The 22,054-nt window shown below is 43.5% G+C and overlaps 1 protein-coding gene across 2 annotated transcripts in view; it reads right to left on the bottom strand.

The window, feature by feature from the left end:
• LOC139394220 (ankyrin-2-like) overlaps positions 1-22,054 on the bottom strand; it is a 133,375-nt gene that overhangs the window by 6,941 nt on the left and 104,380 nt on the right. Inside the window, exons 1-3 of one of the 2 annotated variants that reach the window (XR_011629807.1) lie at positions 8,578-13,068; positions 4,323-6,455; positions 1,553-1,636 (exon numbers count right to left, since the gene is read on the bottom strand). Coding sequence is in view for 1 of the 2 variants with exons in the window: in XM_071142243.1 (XP_070998344.1) it covers positions 1,553-1,636 (84 nt within the window). In the remaining variant the exon portion in view is untranslated. Of the gene's footprint in view, positions 1-1,552; positions 1,637-4,322; positions 6,456-8,577; positions 13,069-22,054 lie in introns of those variants that run through there. The other variant, XM_071142243.1, reaches the window with a different exon arrangement.

Here is a 22,054-nt window from a genome sequence, read left to right as displayed (position 1 = left end):
CGTGGGATCAGGCGTGGGATCAGGTGTGTGATCAGGCGTGGGATCAGGTGTGTGATCAGGTGTGTGATCAGGTGTGGGATCAGGTGTGGGATCAGGTGTGTGATCAGGTGTGTGATCAGAACTAAATGTGCACCACTTTGGGTCCCCAGGACCAGTGGTGGTGGAAAAAGTACCCAATTGTCAAACTTGAGTAAAAGTAAAGATACCTTAATAGAAAATGACTCAAGTAAAAGTGACCCAGTAAAGTGACCCAGTCACCCAGTAAAATACTACTTGAGTAAAAGTCTAAAAGTTTCTGGTTTTAAATAACACTTAGGTATCAAAAGTTATTTCAAATTCTTTATATTAAGCAAACTATAATAATCTTGTTTTTTATTTAATTTACGGATAGCCAGGGGCGCACTCCAACGCTCAGACGTAATTTTCAAACTAAGCATGTTTGTTTAGTTAGTCCTCCAGATCAGAGGCAGTAGGGACGACCAGGGATGTTCTCTGTTTAGAGAGTCCATCAGATCAGACGCAGTAGGGATAACCAGGGATGTTCTCTGTTTAGAGAGTCCTCCAGATCAGAGGCTAGTAGGGATGACCAGGGATGTTCTCTGTTTAGTCAGTCCTCCAGATCAGAGGCAGTAGGGATGACCAGGGATGTTCTCTGTTTAGAGAGTCCTCCAGATCAGAGGCAGTAGGGATGACCAGGGATGTTCTCTGTTTAGTGAGTCCATCAGATCAGAGGCAGTAGGGATGACCAGGGATGTTCTCTGTTTAGAGAGTCCATCAGATCAGAGGCAGTAGGGATGACCAGGGATGTTCTCTGTTTAGAGAGTCCATCAGATCAGAGGCAGCAGGGATGACCAGGAATGTTCTCTGTTTAGTGATTCCTCCAGATCAGAGTCAGTAGAGATGACTAGGGATGTTCTCTGTTTAGAGAGTCCATCAGATCAGAGGCAGTAGGGATGTTCTCTGTTTAGAGAGTCCATCAGATCAGAGGCAGTAGGGACGACCAGGGATGTTCTCTGTTTAGTGAGTCCTCCAGATCAGAGGCAGTAGGGATGACCAGAGATGTTCTCTGTTTAGTGAGTCCTCCAGATCAGAGGCAGTAGGGACGACCAGGGATGTTCACTTGATAAGAGCGTGAATTGGACCATTGTTCTGTCCTACTAAGCATTCAAAATGTAACGAGTACTTTTGGGTGTCAGGGGAAAATGGATGGGAGTAAAAAGTACATCATTCTCCAAGCACTACCCAGACCCCTCCCCCTTCTCCAAGCACTACCCAGACCCCTCCCCCTTCTCCAAGCACTACCCAGACCCCTCCCCCTTCTCCAAGCACTACCCCTCCTTATTTTCTTTAGGAATGTAGTGAAGTAAAAGTAGTCAAAAATATAAATAGTAAAGTAAAGATACACCAAAAAAAAAAAAAGACTTAAGTAGTACTTTAAAACATTGTTTACTTCAGTTCTTCACACCACTGCCCAGGACCAGGATTGGGAAACACTGATGTAATGAATGAATGACAGGAACCAAACATGGTCTTCATTTCCACGTATGATTACCTTTCTGACCACCGCGTGTCCATGTTGATCTGTGTACTGCTCCTCTGTCACAGTCTGGGGAGGGATGTCTGTCATCTCACCCTGCTGTAGAGGGAGACAGACACACAGTCAGCACTGAGGCCTGTTGTTACACCGATTCACCACAGGGGGCGCTGAGGCCTGTTATTACACTGATTCACAACAGGGGGCACTGAGGCCTGTTATTACAATGATTCACCACAGGGGGCACTGAGACCTGTTATTACACTGATTCACAACAGGGGGCACTGAGGCCTGTTATTACAATGATTCACCACAGGGGGCACTGAGACCTGTTATTACTTTGATTCATCACAGGGGGCACTGAGGCCTGGTAATACACTGATTCACCACAGGGGGCGCTGAGGCCTGCTATTACACTGATTCACCACAGGGGGCGCTGAGGCCTGTTATTACAATGATTCACCACAGGGGGCACTGAGGCCTGTTATTACACTGATTCACCACAGGGGGCGCTGAGGCCTGCTATTACACTGATTCACAACAGGGGGCACTGAGGCCTGTTATTACAATGATTCACCACAGGGGGCACTGAGGCCTGTTAATACACTGATTCACCACAGGGGGCGCTGAGGCCTGCTATTACACTGATTCACCACAGGGGGCGCTGAGGCCTGTTATTACAATGATTCACCACAGGGGGCACTGAGGCCTGTTATTACACTGATTCACCACAGGGGGCGCTGAGGCCTGCTATTACACTGATTCACAACAGGGGGCACTGAGGCCTGTTATTACAATGATTCACCACAGGGGGCACTGAGGCCTGTTATTACACTGATTCACCACAGGGGGCGCCGTTCCCTATATAGTGTATATGACACCAATAGATGTCCCCTATAGGCCCTAGTCTAAAGTAGTACACTACATAGGGCATAGGGTTCCATTTGGGACCCACAGGAGACTGCACGGGTCGCATTCATGAGGAAACACAACAGGAAAGCGTTTTAAAATGTTTTGCAACGGAAAATGAAAATTAGCGGGGTTTTTTCAATTTCAACACAGCAACCCAACAGAGCATCTCAACACAGCATCCTTACACAACATCTCAACACAGCATCCCAACACAGCAACCCAACACAGCATATCCACACAGCATCTCAACACAGCAACCCAACACAGCATATCCACACAGCATCTCAACACAACATCTCAACACAGCAACCCAACACAGCAACCCAACACAGCATATCCACACAGCATCTCAACACAACAACCCAACACAGCAACCCAACACAGCATATCCACACAGCATCCCAACACAGCAACTTAACACAGCAACCCAACACAGCAACCCAACACAGCATCTCAACACAGCATCCTTACACAGCATCCTTACACAGCATCCCAACACAGCATCCCAACACAGCATCCCAACACAGCATCCCAACACAGCATCCCAACACAGCATCCCAACACAGCATCCTTACACAGCATCCCAACACAGCATCCCAACACAGCATCCTTACACAGCATCCCAACACAGCATCCCAACACAGCATCCCAACACAGCATCCCAACACAGCATCCTTACACAGCCTCCGAACACAGCAACCGAACACAGCATATCCACACAGCATCTCAACACAGCATCCTTACATAGCATCCTTACACAGCAAAAATTAAACAAAGAGATTGTTACAACACAAGTAAGACTCCAGTGTGAAAAAGTTAAATATACACGAAATACACACATCACTGGGTCAGATATAAGAATTCACATTTGGAAACCCTCATTATGCACACCTGGCAACCCTCATTACGCACACCTGGCAACCCTCATTACGTACACCTGCACTCCATCATGAGGAAAACCTGGACTCCATCGCTACCCTGATTACTCCCCCCTTTATCCAGCACTCCCTAGCATCACTCTTCAGGCAGTATTGGTTCTGTTTCCTTGTCAGATGTTTCTCTTGTTTTTTTTTTTTGTATCGTTCTGCATTACTCTTAAACTCACTAACGGCACCTGCTTTCTGAATCCCTGTGTTGACGTTACAGTAACGTGATGTCAAACCAGCTACCCAGCAGACATCATCACGGGTCAGTGGCACTGTTCTTTCCTATGATGACATCACGTGAGAGGAATTCTGTTAAAAAAATATGAATTAAAGGCGTTTCAAATCGCATCCCCGGAGTTAAAGCATTCATTCCTTCTGAAGCAGGAGATATATGAGTTAGAGCAGGAGATAAGGGGTTAGAGCAGGAGATAAGGGGTTAGAGCAGGAGATAAGGGTTAGAGCAGGAGATAAGGGGTTAGAGCAGGAGATAGGGGGTCAGAGCAGGAGATAAGGGGTTAGAGCAGGAGATAGGGGGTTAGAGCAGGATATAAGGGGTTACAGCAGGAGATAAGGGTTTAGAGCAGGATATAAGGGGTTAGAGCAGGAGATATGGGGTCAGAGCAGGAGATAGGGGATTAGAGCAGGAGACAAGGGGTTAGAGCAGGATATAGGGGGTTAGAGCAGGAGATAAGGGGTTATAGCAGGAGATAAGGGGTTAGAGCAGGAGATAAGGGGTTAGAGCAGGAGACAAGGGGTTAGAGCAGGAGATAAGGGGTTAGAGCAGGAGATAAGGGGTTAGAGCAGGAGATAAGGGGTTAGAGCAGGAGATAGGGGATTAGAGCAGGAGATAAGGGGTTAGAGCAGGAGATAAGGGGTTAGAGCAGGAGCTAGGTGGTCAGAGCAGGAGATGGGTAAGAATGGCGGGATGATTTTTTCAACAGTCATCTCACCCTGTCCAGGGAGTCATCATCATCTGCTGATCTGAGAGGAGGAAGCTCCTGAGGAGCCTGGTAAAAGGCCGAGTCGTCTCTGTGTGTGCCGGGAGATTGGGCCAGCTCTTCGCTCTCTTCCTTGATGTCATCATAAGGTGCGTCGTCATAATCCTCACTCCCTGAGGACAGCAGGACTCCACGCTCGTGTTTGCGCACTGCGGAGCAAACCGGAATTGCCGTCGGCTTCTGGTACTTTCTCCCCAGGGCTCCTGAATGGGACGCTTGTCCTTGGGTTTGGCCAACCCCTGAACTTTCCCTCTTCTTCAGTTCGTCAGGTTCCATCTCGGAGAAGTCTGAGACTCCCTGTTTGCAGTCAAAGTAAGTCTCCGGGTCAGAGTCTTCGTATAAGTACATTGTGGTGCTGCCTCGTATGACTTCTGCGTAGGCCGGAGGATTGGGTTTGTGGATAGAGGATGATGCCTCAGCATACTCAGGAGGGAGGCTGAACTCCATGGAGAACTCTTCATCATGGGCTGATGCTGTAACCTCTGGAACATGTTGGGCTGATACCATCTCTGCCCTGTGTTCTACTGGACCAGGCTGGGCTGACACCATCTCTGCCCTGTGTTCTACTGGATCAGGCTGGGCTGACACCATCTCTGCCATGGGATCTACTGGACCGGGCTGGGAGATATGGGACTTTACCTCAACAGGGGTGACTGGAGGACTGAACTCTTCCTCTACGGGGGTGACTGGATTCTCTGATGGTTGCTCACTGGTATTTGGCTTGAGCTCTTCAGACAGCATGTTGAGGTACCTAGGACTCTGGTAAGGGATCAACTCCTCGAAGCTGAAGTGCCTGGAGACGGTGACGGTCTCTGGAGTCTGCGGAGTCACGTCAGAGAGCGAGTGGTGCGACTGCTCATCGTATTCAAGGGTTTCAGGGGGAGTGCTATCCCTTAAATGTGACACAACTTCTGGGGTAGTGCTCGTGCATGTTTCATCTACCAATTGGCTGGGCTCAGTGATTAATACCCCAGATTCGCACAATACTTTGCTTTGTTCAATAGATGCCTTTTTGACTTCAGCTTGAATGCTTGATGTGTCTTTGGAGTTGTCATATTCTTCACCGACTGTCTCCTGGTCCTGCTGTGGGAGACGGATTCGATGTTCTTCTACAGTTGAAGGTTCGGTAAATACAGCAGCGTCCTCGTGTTCGAGTGGCTGGAACTTTTGAGACGGAACAATTGATTCCGATGACCTTTCTAGAACTTTATGGCATGGTTCTGGAGATTCCGGTGTTCCGGCGGATTTGGTTGCAGCTGTGGGGCTATCCGATGGTACGGAACCGGTGAGATCTGATTTTTCTGCTCTGTGTGTTTGCACGTACTCCAAGTGGCTCAACTGAACCGGATCAGCTGTAACTTGGCTAGGCTCTGGGAAGGTCTTGATTAGACCTGCGGTCACCCCAAATACCTCCGGGTCGGTTTCGTTGGACAAGGAGAGATCGGTCGGCACTGAGGCCATTACGCTTATTTCAGCCGGCTCCCTTGTGATCTGAATAGGGGATGAGGGACTTGGACTAGAGATCTCTTCCTCACCCTCAGTGGGATATCCGTCGGATTCTGGCAAGAGTTCCTCAAACTCAACATAAGGTTGTAGATCTTCAAGACCCCCTTCGCTGGTTTCCGAAAGAGGTGAGTCCAGTGGTTCTAGAGTTTCTGGTCGGAATTCCCGTTTGATTTCTTCAAATTCCGACAGCAGCTTATCAAGCTGGGTGGGTGCCCCTGACTCCGTGGGTGCTTCTAGATTGCTCGCTGACGATTGTGCTTCATCACCTTGGCTGTCTTTGGCGTTGTGGCTGAAAAGGTCTGGTAACACTGGACTGGTTTCAGAAGAAGAGGACTCCTTGTTCAGATTCAATGTTTTTTCTGGACTTTCTGGCGATACCCTCATCTTCTCAGTGGGCATTGTCATTTCAGGGGATAATGGACTGAAAACAAAGGCATTTGGAATCTGGAGATCTGGAGTTACAGATTGGGTTTCAGACATGAGTGTTTTGTTTGAGATAGGTCTATTAGTAGATGGCTGGTCCAAAGCTAATACGTGTTTGGGTTCTGATAGATTCTCCATGGAGGATCCTGCTGAAACCTGGATGAGAATGATGGAATGGAGGGGGAAAAAAAATTATAAACGAGTTTGTGACGGAGGTAGGGTTTCAAAATTCCGGTAACTTTCCCCTTAAAAATTCCCAGGTGTTCCAGAACCCCCGGGGTTGGAAGAATTCTAAGAATCATCCAAGAATCCTCCAACCACGATTAGGTCATTTTGGTAAAGTTACTGGAATTGATCAACCTCAATGATGAATGATTAATGTTGTTGAGGAAATTATAGTATGAAAAAAGGTACAATACATGTACATGCAGCAACAAGGTTCCATTATGACATCATGTATTTCAAATGAACATTCCAACGACTTAATGAAATTACCAAAAATGATGAGCCAAAACCCAATAGACCTATAGTATTGTCACACTGTACATGCAGCAACAAGGTTCCATCATGACATCATGTATTTCAAATGAACATTCCAACGACTTAATGAAATTACCAAAAATGATGAGCCAAAACCCAATAGACCTATAGTATTGTCACACTGTACATGCAGCAACAAGGTTCCATCATGACATCATGTATTTCAAATGAACATTCCAACGACTTAATGAAATTACCAAAAATGATGAGCCAAAACCCAATAGACCTATAGTATTGTCACACTGTACATGCAGTACCTGCATGTACTCAGAAGTACTGTACTTCTAGTAGCAGTACAACACATAGAAGCAGTTCAGCAGTACTCATTTGATTAGGACACGACCTTGTTGACACATACAACTCCTTATATCGAAATGCGATGGGTACATTTCTTATATAAATTCTCCGAAAGCCTTCTCTCCAGGACAACATTCTCTGAAATGCAGGGATACCACAGTAGGAAAGACACAGTCAAGCCAATCAACTGCCAGCCCTACTAAGCTCCAAGGCAATCAACTGTTAAGCCGATTAAGCTCCAAGGCAATCAACTGTCAACCCTACTAAACTCCAAAGCAATGAACTGTCAACCCTACTAAACTCCAAAGCAATGAACTGTCAACCCTACTAAACTCCAAAGCAATGAACTGTCAACCCTACTAAACTCCAAAGCAATGAACTGTCAACCCTACTAAACTCCAAAGCAATGAACTGTCAACCCTACTAAACTCCAAAGCAATGAACTGTCAACCCTACTAAACTCCAAGGAAATCTTTCAATGTAAGACGTGACTGCTGTTGTTTTTTCTGTGTGAATAAATGCACCATCATGCAGTATCCGAGCCCATCTCTGAGGATATGTCCCAAATGATACCCTATTCCCTTCGTAGTGCACTACTTTTAACCAGGGCCCTATGGCACCCTATTCCCTTCGCAGTGCACTACTTTTAACCAGGGCCCTATGGCACCCTATTCCCTTCGTAGTGCACTACTTTTAACCAGGGCCCTATGGCACTCTATTCCCTTCGTAGTGCACTACTTTTAACCAGGGCCCTATGGCACTCTATTCCCTTCGTAGTGCACTACTTTTAACCAGGGCCCTATGGCACTCTATTCCCTTCGTAGTGCACTACTTTTAACCAGGGCCCTATGGCACCCTATTCCCTTCGTAGTGCACTACTTTTAACAAGGGCCCTATGGCACTCTATTCCCTTCGTAGTGCACTACTTTTAACCAGGGCCCTATGGCACCCTATTCCCTTCGTAGTGCACTACTTTTAACCAGGGCCCTATGGCACTCTATTCCCTTCGTAGTGCACTACTTTTAACCAGGGCCCTATGGCACCCTATTCCCTTCATAGTGCACTACTTTGAACCTTTTAGCCTGCACATCTCTGGTCAAAAGTAGGTCACTACAGAAGGGAATAAAGTCACATTTAGTCAGCCATTTTTAGCTTGAGGACACACCATGTGACAGGAAGGAAGTCCATGGCGTTGAGACTAAACGTGTCTCACTACTGTTCATTAGTTGCCTTTCTGAGACACTTCCTGCATTTCTGATGCAAACATGCCTCAGCAGGAGTGTCAAGCTCCTACAGCTATGCGTCAAAACCCATTAGTGAAAGCTTGAGCCTAAGGGTCCTACACGACGCATGCGAACTACGCACTACACACTTCCAGCCTTAATTGTTTTTAGAAAGCGTCTCGGCATTCCCTACTGACGGAGAACGTGCGTGGTCTTACCGACGGCGCAGAAACTCGGCTGTCTTCCGCTTTTCTCATCGGCTTTCTTTTCAGGTGCTTGCTTTTCTCGTCAATCTTGGTTTGCGCCTCACTTCCTTTCAACGTAGGGACATTACTGTGTTCTTTTCTTTGGATTGACTTACGACTTGCTTGAGGTCTGTTGTGAACTGCCTCCTCCGCCCTGACAGCAGCAACAGGAGATCCCAGATTGTGTTCGTCAGATGGCACGTGACTCGACTGAGAGGATGCTTGGTGAGGTCTGTGAGTCTCTACATCATCTAAATCTACATCCTCTACGGGTGCTCTGTGGCTGTCTGGGGAGGAGGCCCTACAAAAAAATGCTTCCACTGCTCGGTGGGTTTGGCAAACAACTGGGAAAACTAAACTAAAAGGGGCATCTATTAATTCCGGGGGTTGTTTTAAGCATGCTCTTTCAACTCTCATTTCAGGTTCATGTTCAGTGGAAACCTGGTCTGTTGGAGGAGAACGTTGACCGTCACCCTGAGTTAAAACAGTATCTGTATTGGAACAGATGGAGTCAGGAGAACAGGCTCTGGTCGCACAGAACAAGTCCTCCAGACCAAACTCATCCCAGTCTGATATCACAGATTCAGGTGTCCAACACTTCTCTCCTGTTGACACGGCAACAACAGACAGACCAGGTCCATATTGGAGGACAGGTGAGTCAGGAGAGAGGTCCTCTTGTGATGAAACGGATTCAGGGGAGGACGGTTTTAAAGCTAACTCTGAAAACCAGTCTTCTACAAATGACAGGCTCTCTCCCGATGTTGAATCTGGTGTCATTGGTCTGTCTTGGCTCATATCTTTGTCTGACTCATCTACTAATCTCATTCCATCTTCCGATATATATGATTCAGGTGAATCTGCTCTGTCTTCAGCAAACAGTTCCTCAAGACATACCTCAGAGAATTCAATATCTGAAGTTTCTGATTGAGGTGACGAAGATCGATCACCAGTGGGAGCCAAATAACAATGGCAACATTGAGGCATGAAGTGAGGAACTGGAGAGTCAGGAGAGAGGGGCCTGTACTCATCAAATGACACAACAGACTCCGGTGAAGATAGCCTCATGTCAGTAAAGAAGTGGTTAAGATATAAAAGGACTCCATCCCTGTCTGAACCGAGTGACTCAGCCAAAAGAGTTTTGTACTCAGGAAGGGACGATGACTGGGTGAACTCCCGTTCAGCTAGGACGGGGGAAGAGGTTCTGATTTCTGTCTCTACTGGCTGGGATATTGGCAAATGAGGTTCGTGCAAAGTTTCTGTGACTGTCTGGTCAGTGAAATGAGGTACTGTTAGCAAGGATCCCTCTTGTACCGTCTCCTCCTCTGCTGGAGTAGCAGAATGACAAGGGGAGGCTGGTTCTTCAACACTAACTGGCCTCAAGTCCTCACCAGATCGATGCGGTTGATCCAGGGCTTTTCTAACCTTTCTGTCTCCTGCATATTCAAAAACACCTGTCTTACTCAAATAAGTGTCACCTTGGTACGCTGGGTCATATGTATGGGCCATTAGCGTGGAGGGAACTGCCTTATAAACTAGTCTATATTCTGGAGTTGATGTTTTTCCTTCAGAGAATTCATAAATAGGGTGGGATTCAGAATCCTCCATTTCTGTAGATGAGCTTGTTTCTGCAGCATCTAACTCATCTAGTGATGTCATGGGTTCTGCAGAGGACGGCCGTAACTCTGAAAGCCAGTACTGAACAAAAGAACGAGCGTACTCATCTTCAGGTGGCAGAGGACTGGATTTAGTGAGTGTCTCGTCTACATGTTCATATTCACCTTCTGATATAAATGATTCAGGTGAACCTGCTCTGTCCTCAGCAAATGATTCATCAAGACAGAACTTAGAGAATTCAATTTCTGATGTTACTGATTCAGGTGATGAAGACCTATCAGCAGGGAATAACCCATAATAATCACAATATTGATGTAAGAACTGGGGAACTGGAGAGTCAGGAGAGAGAGGCCTGTACTCATCAACTGATGTTACAGATTCAGGTGAAGATAGTCTAGACTCTACAAACAAGAGCTCAAGGAAGGTATAACCACCTTCTGAAGTTACTGATTCTGGTGTCAAGGTTCTGAATATTCTAAAAAACTGTTCAATTGACTCTCTGAATTCACTATCAGCCAAAAAGGAATCAGGAGAATCCGGTCTGTGTTCAGGAATCAGTTCACCGAGAAATAAAGCACAGTATTCAACGTCTGACATTACCGACTGAGGTGACGAAGACCTATCACCAGGGAGTTCCACATAATTATCACAACATTGATGTATGAACTGGGGAATAGGAGAGTCTGGAGAGAGAGGCCTATGCTCATCAAGTGATGCAACAGAGGCTGGTGAGTTTGGCCTTAACTCAGTAGACCAATCATTCAAAAAAGACTGAATCTCTTCTGATGTTATTGACTCTGGTGTGACCGGCCTGTCCAGGACAGTATCTTTGTCCTGCAGACGCTCCATTATCTCTATAGCCTGTCTGTCTTTTGCATATTCAAAAACACCTGATTTGTTCAAGTAAGTTTCAACTTGGTATGCCGGGTCAAATGTATGGGCCATTAGAGTGGAGGAAACTGCTTTATGAACCAGTCTATATTCTAGAGACGATGTATTTCCTTCAGAGAATTCATAAACAGGCTGAGATTCAGAATCCTCCATTTCTGTAAATTTGCTTGTTTCTGCAGCATCTAACTCATCTAGTGATGTCATGGGTTCTGCAGAGGACGGCTGTAACTCTGAAAGCCAGTACTGAACGAAAGAACGAGCGTACTCATCTTCAGGTGGCAGAGGACTGGATTTAGTGAGTGTCTCGTCTACATGTTCATAGTCACCTTCTGATATAAATGATTCAGGTGAATCTGCTCTGTCCTCAGCAAACGATTCATCAAGACAGAACTCAGGGAATCCAATATCTGATGTTACTGATTCAGGTGAATCTGCTCTGTCCTCCGCAAACGATTCCTCAAGACAGAACACAGAGAATTCAATATCTGATGTTACTGATTCAGGTGAATCGGCTCTGTCCTCAGCAAACGATTCCTCAAGACAAAATCCAAACAATTCAATGGCTGACGCAACAGAACAGAGGGAAGATCTACGCTCTGCAGTCATGAAAACATCTGGGATTCTAGGTCCATAGTGGGGAACTGGAGAGTCAGGTGAGAGAGGCATGTATTCATTCACTGACGCAACAGATTCAGGTGAAGATGGCCTCATGTCAGTAAATAAGTGGTCAAGATAGAAAATGATTCCATCCATGTCTAAACCGAGTGACTCTGGAGAAAGAGGTCTGTACTCAGGAAGGGACGACAACTGGGTGAACTCCCATTCAGCTAAGACGGGGGAAGGGGTTATGATTTCTGTCTCTACTGGCTGGGATATTAGCAAATGAGGTTTATGTAAAGTATCTGTGACTATCTGGTCAGTGATGTCAGAGTGTTGTAGTGAGGAGATATCTTGTTTTGTCAACTCAACTGCTGTGGTTTCAAAGACACGAGGCATGCCAAGGTTGGATTCATGAAATGGAACAGGCCCGAAATCCACGCAATGTTCCCTCTGACAGTCAAGAACCTGTCTAACCTTGTATCTTTGTCCCGAATGTTCGAAAACACCAGTCTTACTATCGTAGGTTTCACCATCGTTCGCTGGGTCATACGCATGGGACATTAGTTTGATGGGAACTGCCCTGTAAACTAGTCTATATTCTGGAGACAAAGGCCGCACCTCAGAGAGTCCATGAACTGGTTGGGATGAAGATTCATCCCAGTCTAGTGATAAGCCTGTTTGTACAGCTTTAGACACCATGAACTGAGGTATGAAGGCCCAATGGACAGTTGGGATCTTTTCTAAAGAACCTGCATCATCATCCCACTGTGATGTTTTAGGAAAACTACCATCATCCTCATCATCACCGCCCCCTGAACAGATGGAAATAGGTGAATCTGGTCTGTCTTCAGCAAACAGTTCCTCAAGACAGAACTCAGAGAATTCAATATTTGAAGCTACTGATTCTGGTGATGAACACCTACTTCCAGTGAAAGACAAATAACAATCACAACAATGTGATCTGAAATCAGGAATAGGAGAGTCTGGAGAGAGAGGCCTGTACTCATTTAACGATGTTATAGATTCAGGTGGAGATGGTCTAGACTCTGTAAACAAGAACTCAAGGAAGGTATAACCATCTCCTGAAGTTAGTGATTCTGGTGACAGGGGTCTGAATTTTATCAAATCTCCTTCAGCTGCTTCTAGGAATTCACCCTCTAACACAAACGATTCTGGAGAATATGGTCTCTCTTCATTGAAAAAATCCTCAAGATAGAAGCCAGATCCTTCAGTGTCTGAATTTACTGAAATAGGTGACGAAGATCTGCTAAAGAATGACGACACTGACGACTCAATTATTGTGGGTCTAAATTGTGTGATTGGGGAATCAGGAGATAGAGCTCGATATTCATCATTTGAAGTGATAGAATCAGGTGAAGATGGTCTAGACTCATCAACCAAGAACTCAACGGAGGTATAATCACCTTCTGAAGTTACTGATTCTGGTGACAAGGGTCTGAGTTTCATTAGACCTCTTTCAACTGACTCAACAAATTCACTCTCTGATATAAATGATTCAGGTGAATCTGCTCTGTCTTCAGCAAACAGTTCCTCAAGACAGAACTCAGAGAATTCCATATTTGAAGCTACTGATTCTGGTGATGAACATCTACTTCCAGTGAAAGACAAATAACAATCGCAACATTGAGGCATGAAGTGAGGAACTGGAGAGTCAGGAGAGAGGAGCCTGTACTCATCAAATGATGCAACAGACTGTGCAGAGGATGATCTAGACTCTGAAAACAAGAGCTCAAGGAAGTTAAAGTCCCCGTCTGAAGTTATTGATTCTGGTGAGAGTGGTCTATACTCAGATAGGCTACTTTGATCTGTCACTGTAAATTCACTATCTGAAGGGAAATCTAGTCTGGGCAAACCACAATATTCAAGGTCTGAAGTTACAGACAAAGGTGATGTAGACCTAAACACATCGTACAACAAATAATAATCACAATGTCCAGGTCTGAATTGTGTATTAGGTGAGTCAGGAGAAAGAGGTGTATGATCTTCAAATGTTGTTACAGATTCAGGTATCGGAGAAATACTCCCATCGTACAACAAATAATAATCACAATGTCTAGGTCTGAATTGTGAACCACTTTCTGACAAGACTGACTCAGGAGATAAAGGTCTGACTTCAGATTTATCTTGGTGTTTCAAATTGTCTTCATCTACCTCATCAAGAGAATTAGCTGGCTCTTGCTTTACTGGCATCATTACAGCAGCTGGTAACAATGACAAACATTTCTCATCACTCAAGTCAAGCTGTATAAATGCTGTTTTAGCTGCAACTGGCAATGTGGTTTTAGCAACAACAGAGTCTTCTATTGCAATTGTGGTGGAAGATAATATGTCTGTTTTGGTTTCTCTGTGCACAGATTTAGACTGGACTAAGGCAGGTGAGATGAATTTGTTAATAGATGTTTCAGATTGAATAGAGTGAGGGAGAGAATCAGAAACTGGAGAAGCTGATTCATGCAAGACTGGAGGAACAAGTTTTGCTTCCAATTGATCCAGAAATTCACTGTCTGAATATATCGATTCAGGAGAATCTGCTCTGTCCTCAGCAATCAATTCCTCAAGGCTAAATCCAGAGAATTCAATGTCTGAGGTGACTGATTGTGGTGATGAAGATCTTTCTGTGAATAGCAAATAATAATCACAACAATGTGATCTGAAATCAGGAATAGGAGAGTCTGGAGAGAGAGACCTGTACTCATTTAACGATGTTATAGATTCATGTGAAGATGGTCTAGACTCTGTAAACAAGAGGTCAAGGAAGGTATAACCATCTCCTGAAGTTATTGATTCTGGTGACAGGGGTCTGAATTTGATCAAATCTCCTTCAGCTGCTTCTAGGAATTCACCCTCTAACACAAACGATTCTGGAGAATATGTTCTCTCTTCATTGAAAAATTCCTCAAGATAGAAGCCAGATCCTTCAGTGTCTGAAGTTACTGAAATAGGTGACGAAGATCTGCTAAAGAATGACGACACTGACGACTCAATTACTGTGGGTCTAAATTGTGGGATTGGGGAATCAGGAGATAGAGCTCGATATTCATCATTTGAAGTGATAGAATCAGGTGAAGATGGTCTAGACTCATCAACCAAGAACTGAACGGAGGTATAATCACCTTCTGAAGTTACTGATTCTGGTGACAAGGGTCTGAGTTTCATTAGACCTCTTTCAACTGACTCAACAAATTCACTCTCTGATATAAATGATTCAGGTGAATCTGCTCTGTCTTCAGCAAACAGTTCCTCAAGACAGAACTCAGAGAATTCAATATTTGAAGCTACTGATTCTGGTGATGAACATCTACTTCCAGTGAAAGACAAATAACAATCGCAACATTGAGGCATGAAGTGAGGAACTGGAGAGTCAGGAGAGAGGAGCCTGTACTCATCAAATGATGCAACAGACTGTGCAGAGGATGATCTAGACTCTGAAAACAAGAGCTCAAGGAAGTTAAAGTCCCCGTCTGAAGTTATTGATTCTGGTGAGAGTGGTCTATACTCAGATAGGCTACTTTGATCTGTCACTGTAAATTCACTATCTGAAGGGAAATCTAGTCTGTGCAAACCACAATATTCAAGGTCTGAAGTTACAGACAAAGGTGATGTAGACCTACACACATCGTACAACAAATAATAATCACAATGTCCAGGTCTGAATTGTGTATTAGGTGAGTCAGGAGAAAGAGGTCTATGATCTTCAAATGTTGTTACAGATTCAGGTATCGGAGAAATACTCCCATTATACAACAAGAAATAATCACAATTTCCAGGTCTGAACTGTGAACCACTTTCTGAAAAGACTGACTCAGGAGATAAAGGTTTGACTTCAGATGTATCTTGGTGTTTCATACCGTCTTTATCTCCCTCATCAAGATAATTAGCTGGCTCTTGCTTTACTGGCATCATTACAGCAGCTGGTAACAATGACAAACATTTCTCATCACTCAAGTCAAGCTGTATGAATGCTGTTTTAGCTGAAATTGGCAACATGGTTTTAGCCTGAACACAGACTTCTGTTGCCATTGTTGTGGACGATAACATGTCTGTTTTGGTGTGTCTGTGCACAGATTCAGACTGGACTAATGCAGGTGAGATGCATTTGTTAATAGATGTTTTAGATTGAATAGGGCGAAGGAGGGAATCAGAAACTGGAGAATCTGATTCATGCAAAACTTGAACAAGTTCTGCTTCCAATTGATCCAGAAATTCCCCGTCTGAATATATTGATTCAGGAGAATCTGCTCTGTCCTCAGCAATCAATTCCTCAAGGCTAAATCCAGAGAATTCAACGTCTGAGGTGACTGATTGTGGTGACGAAGATCTATCTTCTGTGAATAGCAAATAATAATCACAACAATGTGATCTGAAATCAGCAATAGGAGAGTCAGGAGAAAGACACCTGTACTCATTTAACGATGTTATAGATTCAGGTGAAGATGGTCTAGACTCTGTAAACAAGAGGTCAAGGAAGGTATAACCATCTCCTGAAGTTATTGATTCTGGTGACAGGGGTCTGAATTTGATCAAATCTCCTTCAGCTGCTTCTAGGAATTCACCCTCTAACACAAACGATTCTGGAGAATATGCTCTCTCTTCATTGAAAAATTCCTCAAGATAGAAGCCAGATCCTTCAGTGTCTGAAGTTACTGAAATAGGTGACGAAGATCTGCTAAAGAATGACGACACTGACGACTCAATTACTGTGGGTCTAAATTGTGGGATTGGGGAATCAGGAGATAGAGCTCGATATTCATAATTTGAAGTGATAGAATCAGGTGAAGATGGTCTAGACTCATCAACCAAGAACTGAACGGAGGTATAATCACCTTCTGAAGTTACTGATTCTGGTGACAAGGGTCTGAGTTTCATTAGACCTCTTTCAACTGACTCAACAAATTCACTCTCTGATATAAATGATTCAGGTGAATCTGCTCTGTCTTCAGCAAACAGTTCCTCAAGACAGAACTCAGAGAATTCAATATTTGAAGCTACTGATTCTGGTGATGAACATCTACTTCCAGTGAAAGACAAATAACAATCGCAACATTGAGGCATGAAGTGAGGAACTGGAGAGTCAGGAGAGAGGAGCCTGTACTCATCAAATGATGCAACAGACTGTGCAGAGGATGATCTAGACTCTGAAAACAAGAGCTCAAGGAAGTTAAAGTCCCCGTCTGAAGTTATTGATTCTGGTGAGAGTGGTCTATACTCAGATAGGCTACTTTGATCTGTCACTGTAAATTCACTATCTGAAGGGAAATCTAGTCTGTGCAAACCACAATATTCAAGGTCTGAAGTTACAGACAAAGGTGATGTAGACCTACACACATCGTACAACAAATAATAATCACAATGTCCAGGTCTGAATTGTGTATTAGGTGAGTCAGGAGAAAGAGGTCTATGATCTTCAAATGTTGTTACAGATTCAGGTATCGGAGAAATACTCCCATCGTACAACAAATAATAATCACAATGTCTAGGTCTGAATTGTGAACCACTTTCTGACAAGACTGACTCAGGAGATAAAGGTCTGACTTCAGATTTATCTTGGTGTTTCAAATTGTCTTCATCTACCTCATCAAGAGAATTAGCTGGCTCTTGCTTTACTGGCATCATTACAGCAGCTGGTAACAATGACAAACATTTCTCATCACTCAAGTCAAGCTGTATAAATGCTGTTTTAGCTGCAACTGGCAATGTGGTTTTAGCAACAACAGAGTCTTCTATTGCAATTGTGGTGGAAGATAATATGTCTGTTTTGGTTTCTCTGTGCACAGATTTAGACTGGACTAAGGCAGGTGAGATGAATTTGTTAATAGATGTTTTAGATTGAATAGGGCGAATGAGGGAATCAGAAACTGGAAAATCTGATTCATGCAAAACTTGAACAAGTTCTGCTTCCAATTGATCCAGAAATTCCCCGTCTGAATATATTGATTCAGGAGAATCTGCTCTGTCCTCAGCAATCAATTCCTCAAGGCTAAATCCAGAGAATTCAACGTCTGAGGTGACTGATTGTGGTGACGAAGATCTATCTTCTGTGAATAGCAAATAATAATCACAACAATGTGATCTGAAATCAGCAATAGGAGAGTCAGGAGAAAGAGACCTGTACTCATTTAACGATGTTATAGATTCAGGTGAAGATGGTCTAGACTCTGTAAACAAGAGGTCAAGGAAGGTATAACCATCTCCTGAAGTTATTGATTCTGGTGACAGGGGTCTGAATTTGATCAAATCTCCTTCAGCTGCTTCTAGGAATTCACCCTCTAACACAAACGATTCTGGAGAATATGCTCTCTCTTCATTGAAAAATTCCTCAAGATAGAAGCCAGATCCTTCAGTGTCTGAAGTTACTGAAATAGGTGACGAAGATCTGCTAAAGAATGACGACACTGACGACTCAATTACTGTGGGTCTAAATTGTGGGATTGGGGAATCAGGAGATAGAGCTCGATATTCATAATTTGAAGTGATAGAATCAGGTGAAGATGGTCTAGACTCATCAACCAAGAACTGAACGGAGGTATAATCACCTTCTGAAGTTACTGATTCTGGTGACAAGGGTCTGAGTTTCATTAGACCTCTTTCAACTGACTCAACAAATTCACTCTCTGATATAAATGATTCAGGTGAATCTGCTCTGTCTTCAGCAAACAGTTCCTCAAGACAGAACTCAGAGAATTCAATATTTGAAGCTACTGATTCTGGTGATGAACATCTACTTCCAGTGAAAGACAAATAACAATCGCAACATTGAGGCATGAAGTGAGGAACTGGAGAGTCAGGAGAGAGGAGCCTGTACTCATCAAATGATGCAACAGACTGTGCAGAGGATGATCTAGACTCTGAAAACAAGAGCTCAAGGAAGTTAAAGTCCCCGTCTGAAGTTATTGATTCTGGTGAGAGTGGTCTATACTCAGATAGGCTACTTTGATCTGTCACTGTAAATTCACTATCTGAAGGGAAATCTAGTCTGTGCAAACCACAATATTCAAGGTCTGAAGTTACAGACAAAGGTGATGTAGACCTACACACATCGTACAACAAATAATAATCACAATGTCCAGGTCTGAATTGTGTATTAGGTGAGTCAGGAGAAAGAGGTCTATGATCTTCAAATGTTGTTACAGATTCAGGTATCGGAGAAATACTCCCATCGTACAACAAATAATAATCACAATGTCTAGGTCTGAATTGTGAACCACTTTCTGACAAGACTGACTCAGGAGATAAAGGTCTGACTTCAGATTTATCTTGGTGTTTCAAATTGTCTTCATCTACCTCATCAAGAGAATTAGCTGGCTCTTGCTTTACTGGCATCATTACAGCAGCTGGTAACAATGACAAACATTTCTCATCACTCAAGTCAAGCTGTATGAATGCTGTTTTAGCTGAAATTGGTAACGTGGTTTTAGAATGAACACAGACTTCTGTTGCCATTGTTGTGGACGATAACATGTCTGTTTTGGTGTGTCTGTGCACAGATTCAGACTGGACTAATGCAGGTGAGATGCATTTGTTAATAGATGTTTTAGATTGAATAGGGCGAAGGAGGGAATCAGAAACTGGAGAATCTGATTCATGCAAAACTTGAACAAGTTCTGCTTCCAATTGATCCAGAAATTCCCCGTCTGAATATATTGATTCAGGAGAATCTGCTCTGTCCTCAGCAATCAATTCCTCAAGGCTAAATCCAGAGAATTCAACGTCTGAGGTGACTGATTGTGGTGACGAAGATCTATCTTCTGTGAATAGCAAATAATAATCACAACAATGTGATCTGAAATCAGCAATAGGAGAGTCAGGAGAAAGACACCTGTACTCATTTAACGATGTTATAGATTCAGGTGAAGATGGTCTAGACTCTGTAAACAAGAGGTCAAGGAAGGTATAACCATCTCCTGAAGTTATTGATTCTGGTGACAGGGGTCTGAATTTGATCAAATCTCCTTCAGCTGCTTCTAGGAATTCACCCTCTAACACAAACGATTCTGGAGAATATGCTCTCTCTTCATTGAAAAATTCCTCAAGATACAAGCCAGATCCTTCAGTGTCTGAAGTTACTGAAACAGGTGACGAAGATCTGCTAAAGAATGACGACACTGACGACTCAATTACTGTGGGTCTAAATTGTGGGATTGGGGAATCAGGAGATAGAGCTCGATATTCATAATTTGAAGTGATAGAATCAGGTGAAGATGGTCTAGACTCATCAACCAAGAACTGAACGGAGGTATAATCACCTTCTGAAGTTACTGATTCTGGTGACAAGGGTCTGAGTTTCATTAGACCTCTTTCAACTGACTCAACAAATTCACTCTCTGATATAAATGATTCAGGTGAATCTGCTCTGTCTTCAGCAAACAGTTCCTCAAGACAGAACTCAGAGAATTCAATATTTGAAGCTACTGATTCTGGTGATGAACATCTACTTCCAGTGAAAGACAAATAACAATCGCAACATTGAGGCATGAAGTGAGGAACTGGAGAGTCAGGAGAGAGGAGCCTGTACTCATCAAATGATGCAACAGACTGTGCAGAGGATGATCTAGACTCTGAAAACAAGAGCTCAAGGAAGTTAAAGTCCCCGTCTGAAGTTATTGATTCTGGTGAGAGTGGTCTATACTCAGATAGGCTACTTTGATCTGTCACTGTAAATTCACTATCTGAAGGGAAATCTAGTCTGTGCAAACCACAATATTCAAGGTCTGAAGTTACAGACAAAGGTGATGTAGACCTACACACATCGTACAACAAATAATAATCACAATGTACAGGTCTGAATTGTGTATTAGGTGAGTCAGGAGAAAGAGGTGTATGATCTTCAAATGTTGTTACAGATTCAGGTATCGGAGAAATACTCCCATCGTACAACAAATAATAATCACAATGTCTAGGTCTGAATTGTGAACCACTTTCTGACAAGACTGACTCAGGAGATAAAGGTCTGACTTCAGATTTATCTTGGTGTTTCAAATTGTCTTCATCTACCTCATCAAGAGAATTAGCTGGCTCTTGCTTTACTGGCATCATTACAGCAGCTGGTAACAATGACAAACATTTCTCATCACTCAAGTCAAGCTGTATGAATGCTGTTTTAGCTGAAATTGGTAACGTGGTTTTAGCCTGAACACAGACTTCTGTTGCCATTGTTGTGGACGATAACATGTCTGTTTTGGTGTGTCTGTGCACAGATTCAGACTGGACTAATGCAGGTGAGATGCATTTGTTAATAGATGTTTTAGATTGAATAGGGTGAAGGAGGGAATCAGAAACTGGAGAATCTGATTCATGCAAAACTTGAACAAGTTCTGCTTCCAATTGATCCAGAAATTCCCCGTCTGAATATATTGATTCAGGAGAATCTGCTCTGTCCTCAGCAATCAATTCCTCAAGGCTAAATCCAGAGAATTCAACGTCTGAGGTGACTGATTGTGGTGACGAAGATCTATCTTCTGTGAATAGCAAATAATAATCACAACAATGTGATCTGAAATCAGCAATAGGAGAGTCAGGAGAAAGAGACCTGTACTCATTTAACGATGTTATAGATTCAGGTGAAGATGGTCTAGACTCTGTAAACAAGAGGTCAAGGAAGGTATAACCATCTCCTGAAGTTATTGATTCTGGTGACAGGGGTCTGAATTTGATCAAATCTCCTTCAGCTGCTTCTAGGAATTCACCCTCTAACACAAACGATTCTGGAGAATATGCTCTCTCTTCCTTGAAAAATTCCTCAAGATAGAAGCCAGATCCTTCAGTGTCTGAAGTTACTGAAATAGGTGACGAAGATCTGCTAAAGAATGACGACACTGACGACTCAATTACTGTGGGTCTAAATTGTGGGATTGGGGAATCAGGAGATAGAGCTCGATATTCATAATTTGAAGTGATAGAATCAGGTGAAGATGGTCTAGACTCATCAACCAAGAACTGAACGGAGGTATAATCACCTTCTGAAGTTACTGATTCTGGTGACAAGGGTCTGAGTTTCATTAGACCTCTTTCAACTGACTCAACAAATTCACTCTCTGATATAAATGATTCAGGTGAATCTGCTCTGTCTTCAGCAAACAGTTCCTCAAGACAGAACTCAGAGAATTCAATATTTGAAGCTACTGATTCTGGTGATGAACATCTACTTCCAGTGAAAGACAAATAACAATCGCAACATTGAGGCATGAAGTGAGGAACTGGAGAGTCAGGAGAGAGGAGCCTGTACTCATCAAATGATGCAACAGACTGTGCAGAGGATGATCTAGACTCTGAAAACAAGAGCTCAAGGAAGTTAAAGTCCCCGTCTGAAGTTATTGATTCTGGTGAG

The sequence above is a fragment of the Oncorhynchus clarkii genome, unplaced genomic scaffold, assembly GCF_045791955.1.
Source record: "Oncorhynchus clarkii lewisi isolate Uvic-CL-2024 unplaced genomic scaffold, UVic_Ocla_1.0 unplaced_contig_1469_pilon_pilon, whole genome shotgun sequence".
NCBI lineage: Eukaryota > Metazoa > Chordata > Actinopteri > Salmoniformes > Salmonidae > Oncorhynchus > Oncorhynchus clarkii.
This window is presented reverse-complemented; position numbering and strand designations above follow the sequence as displayed.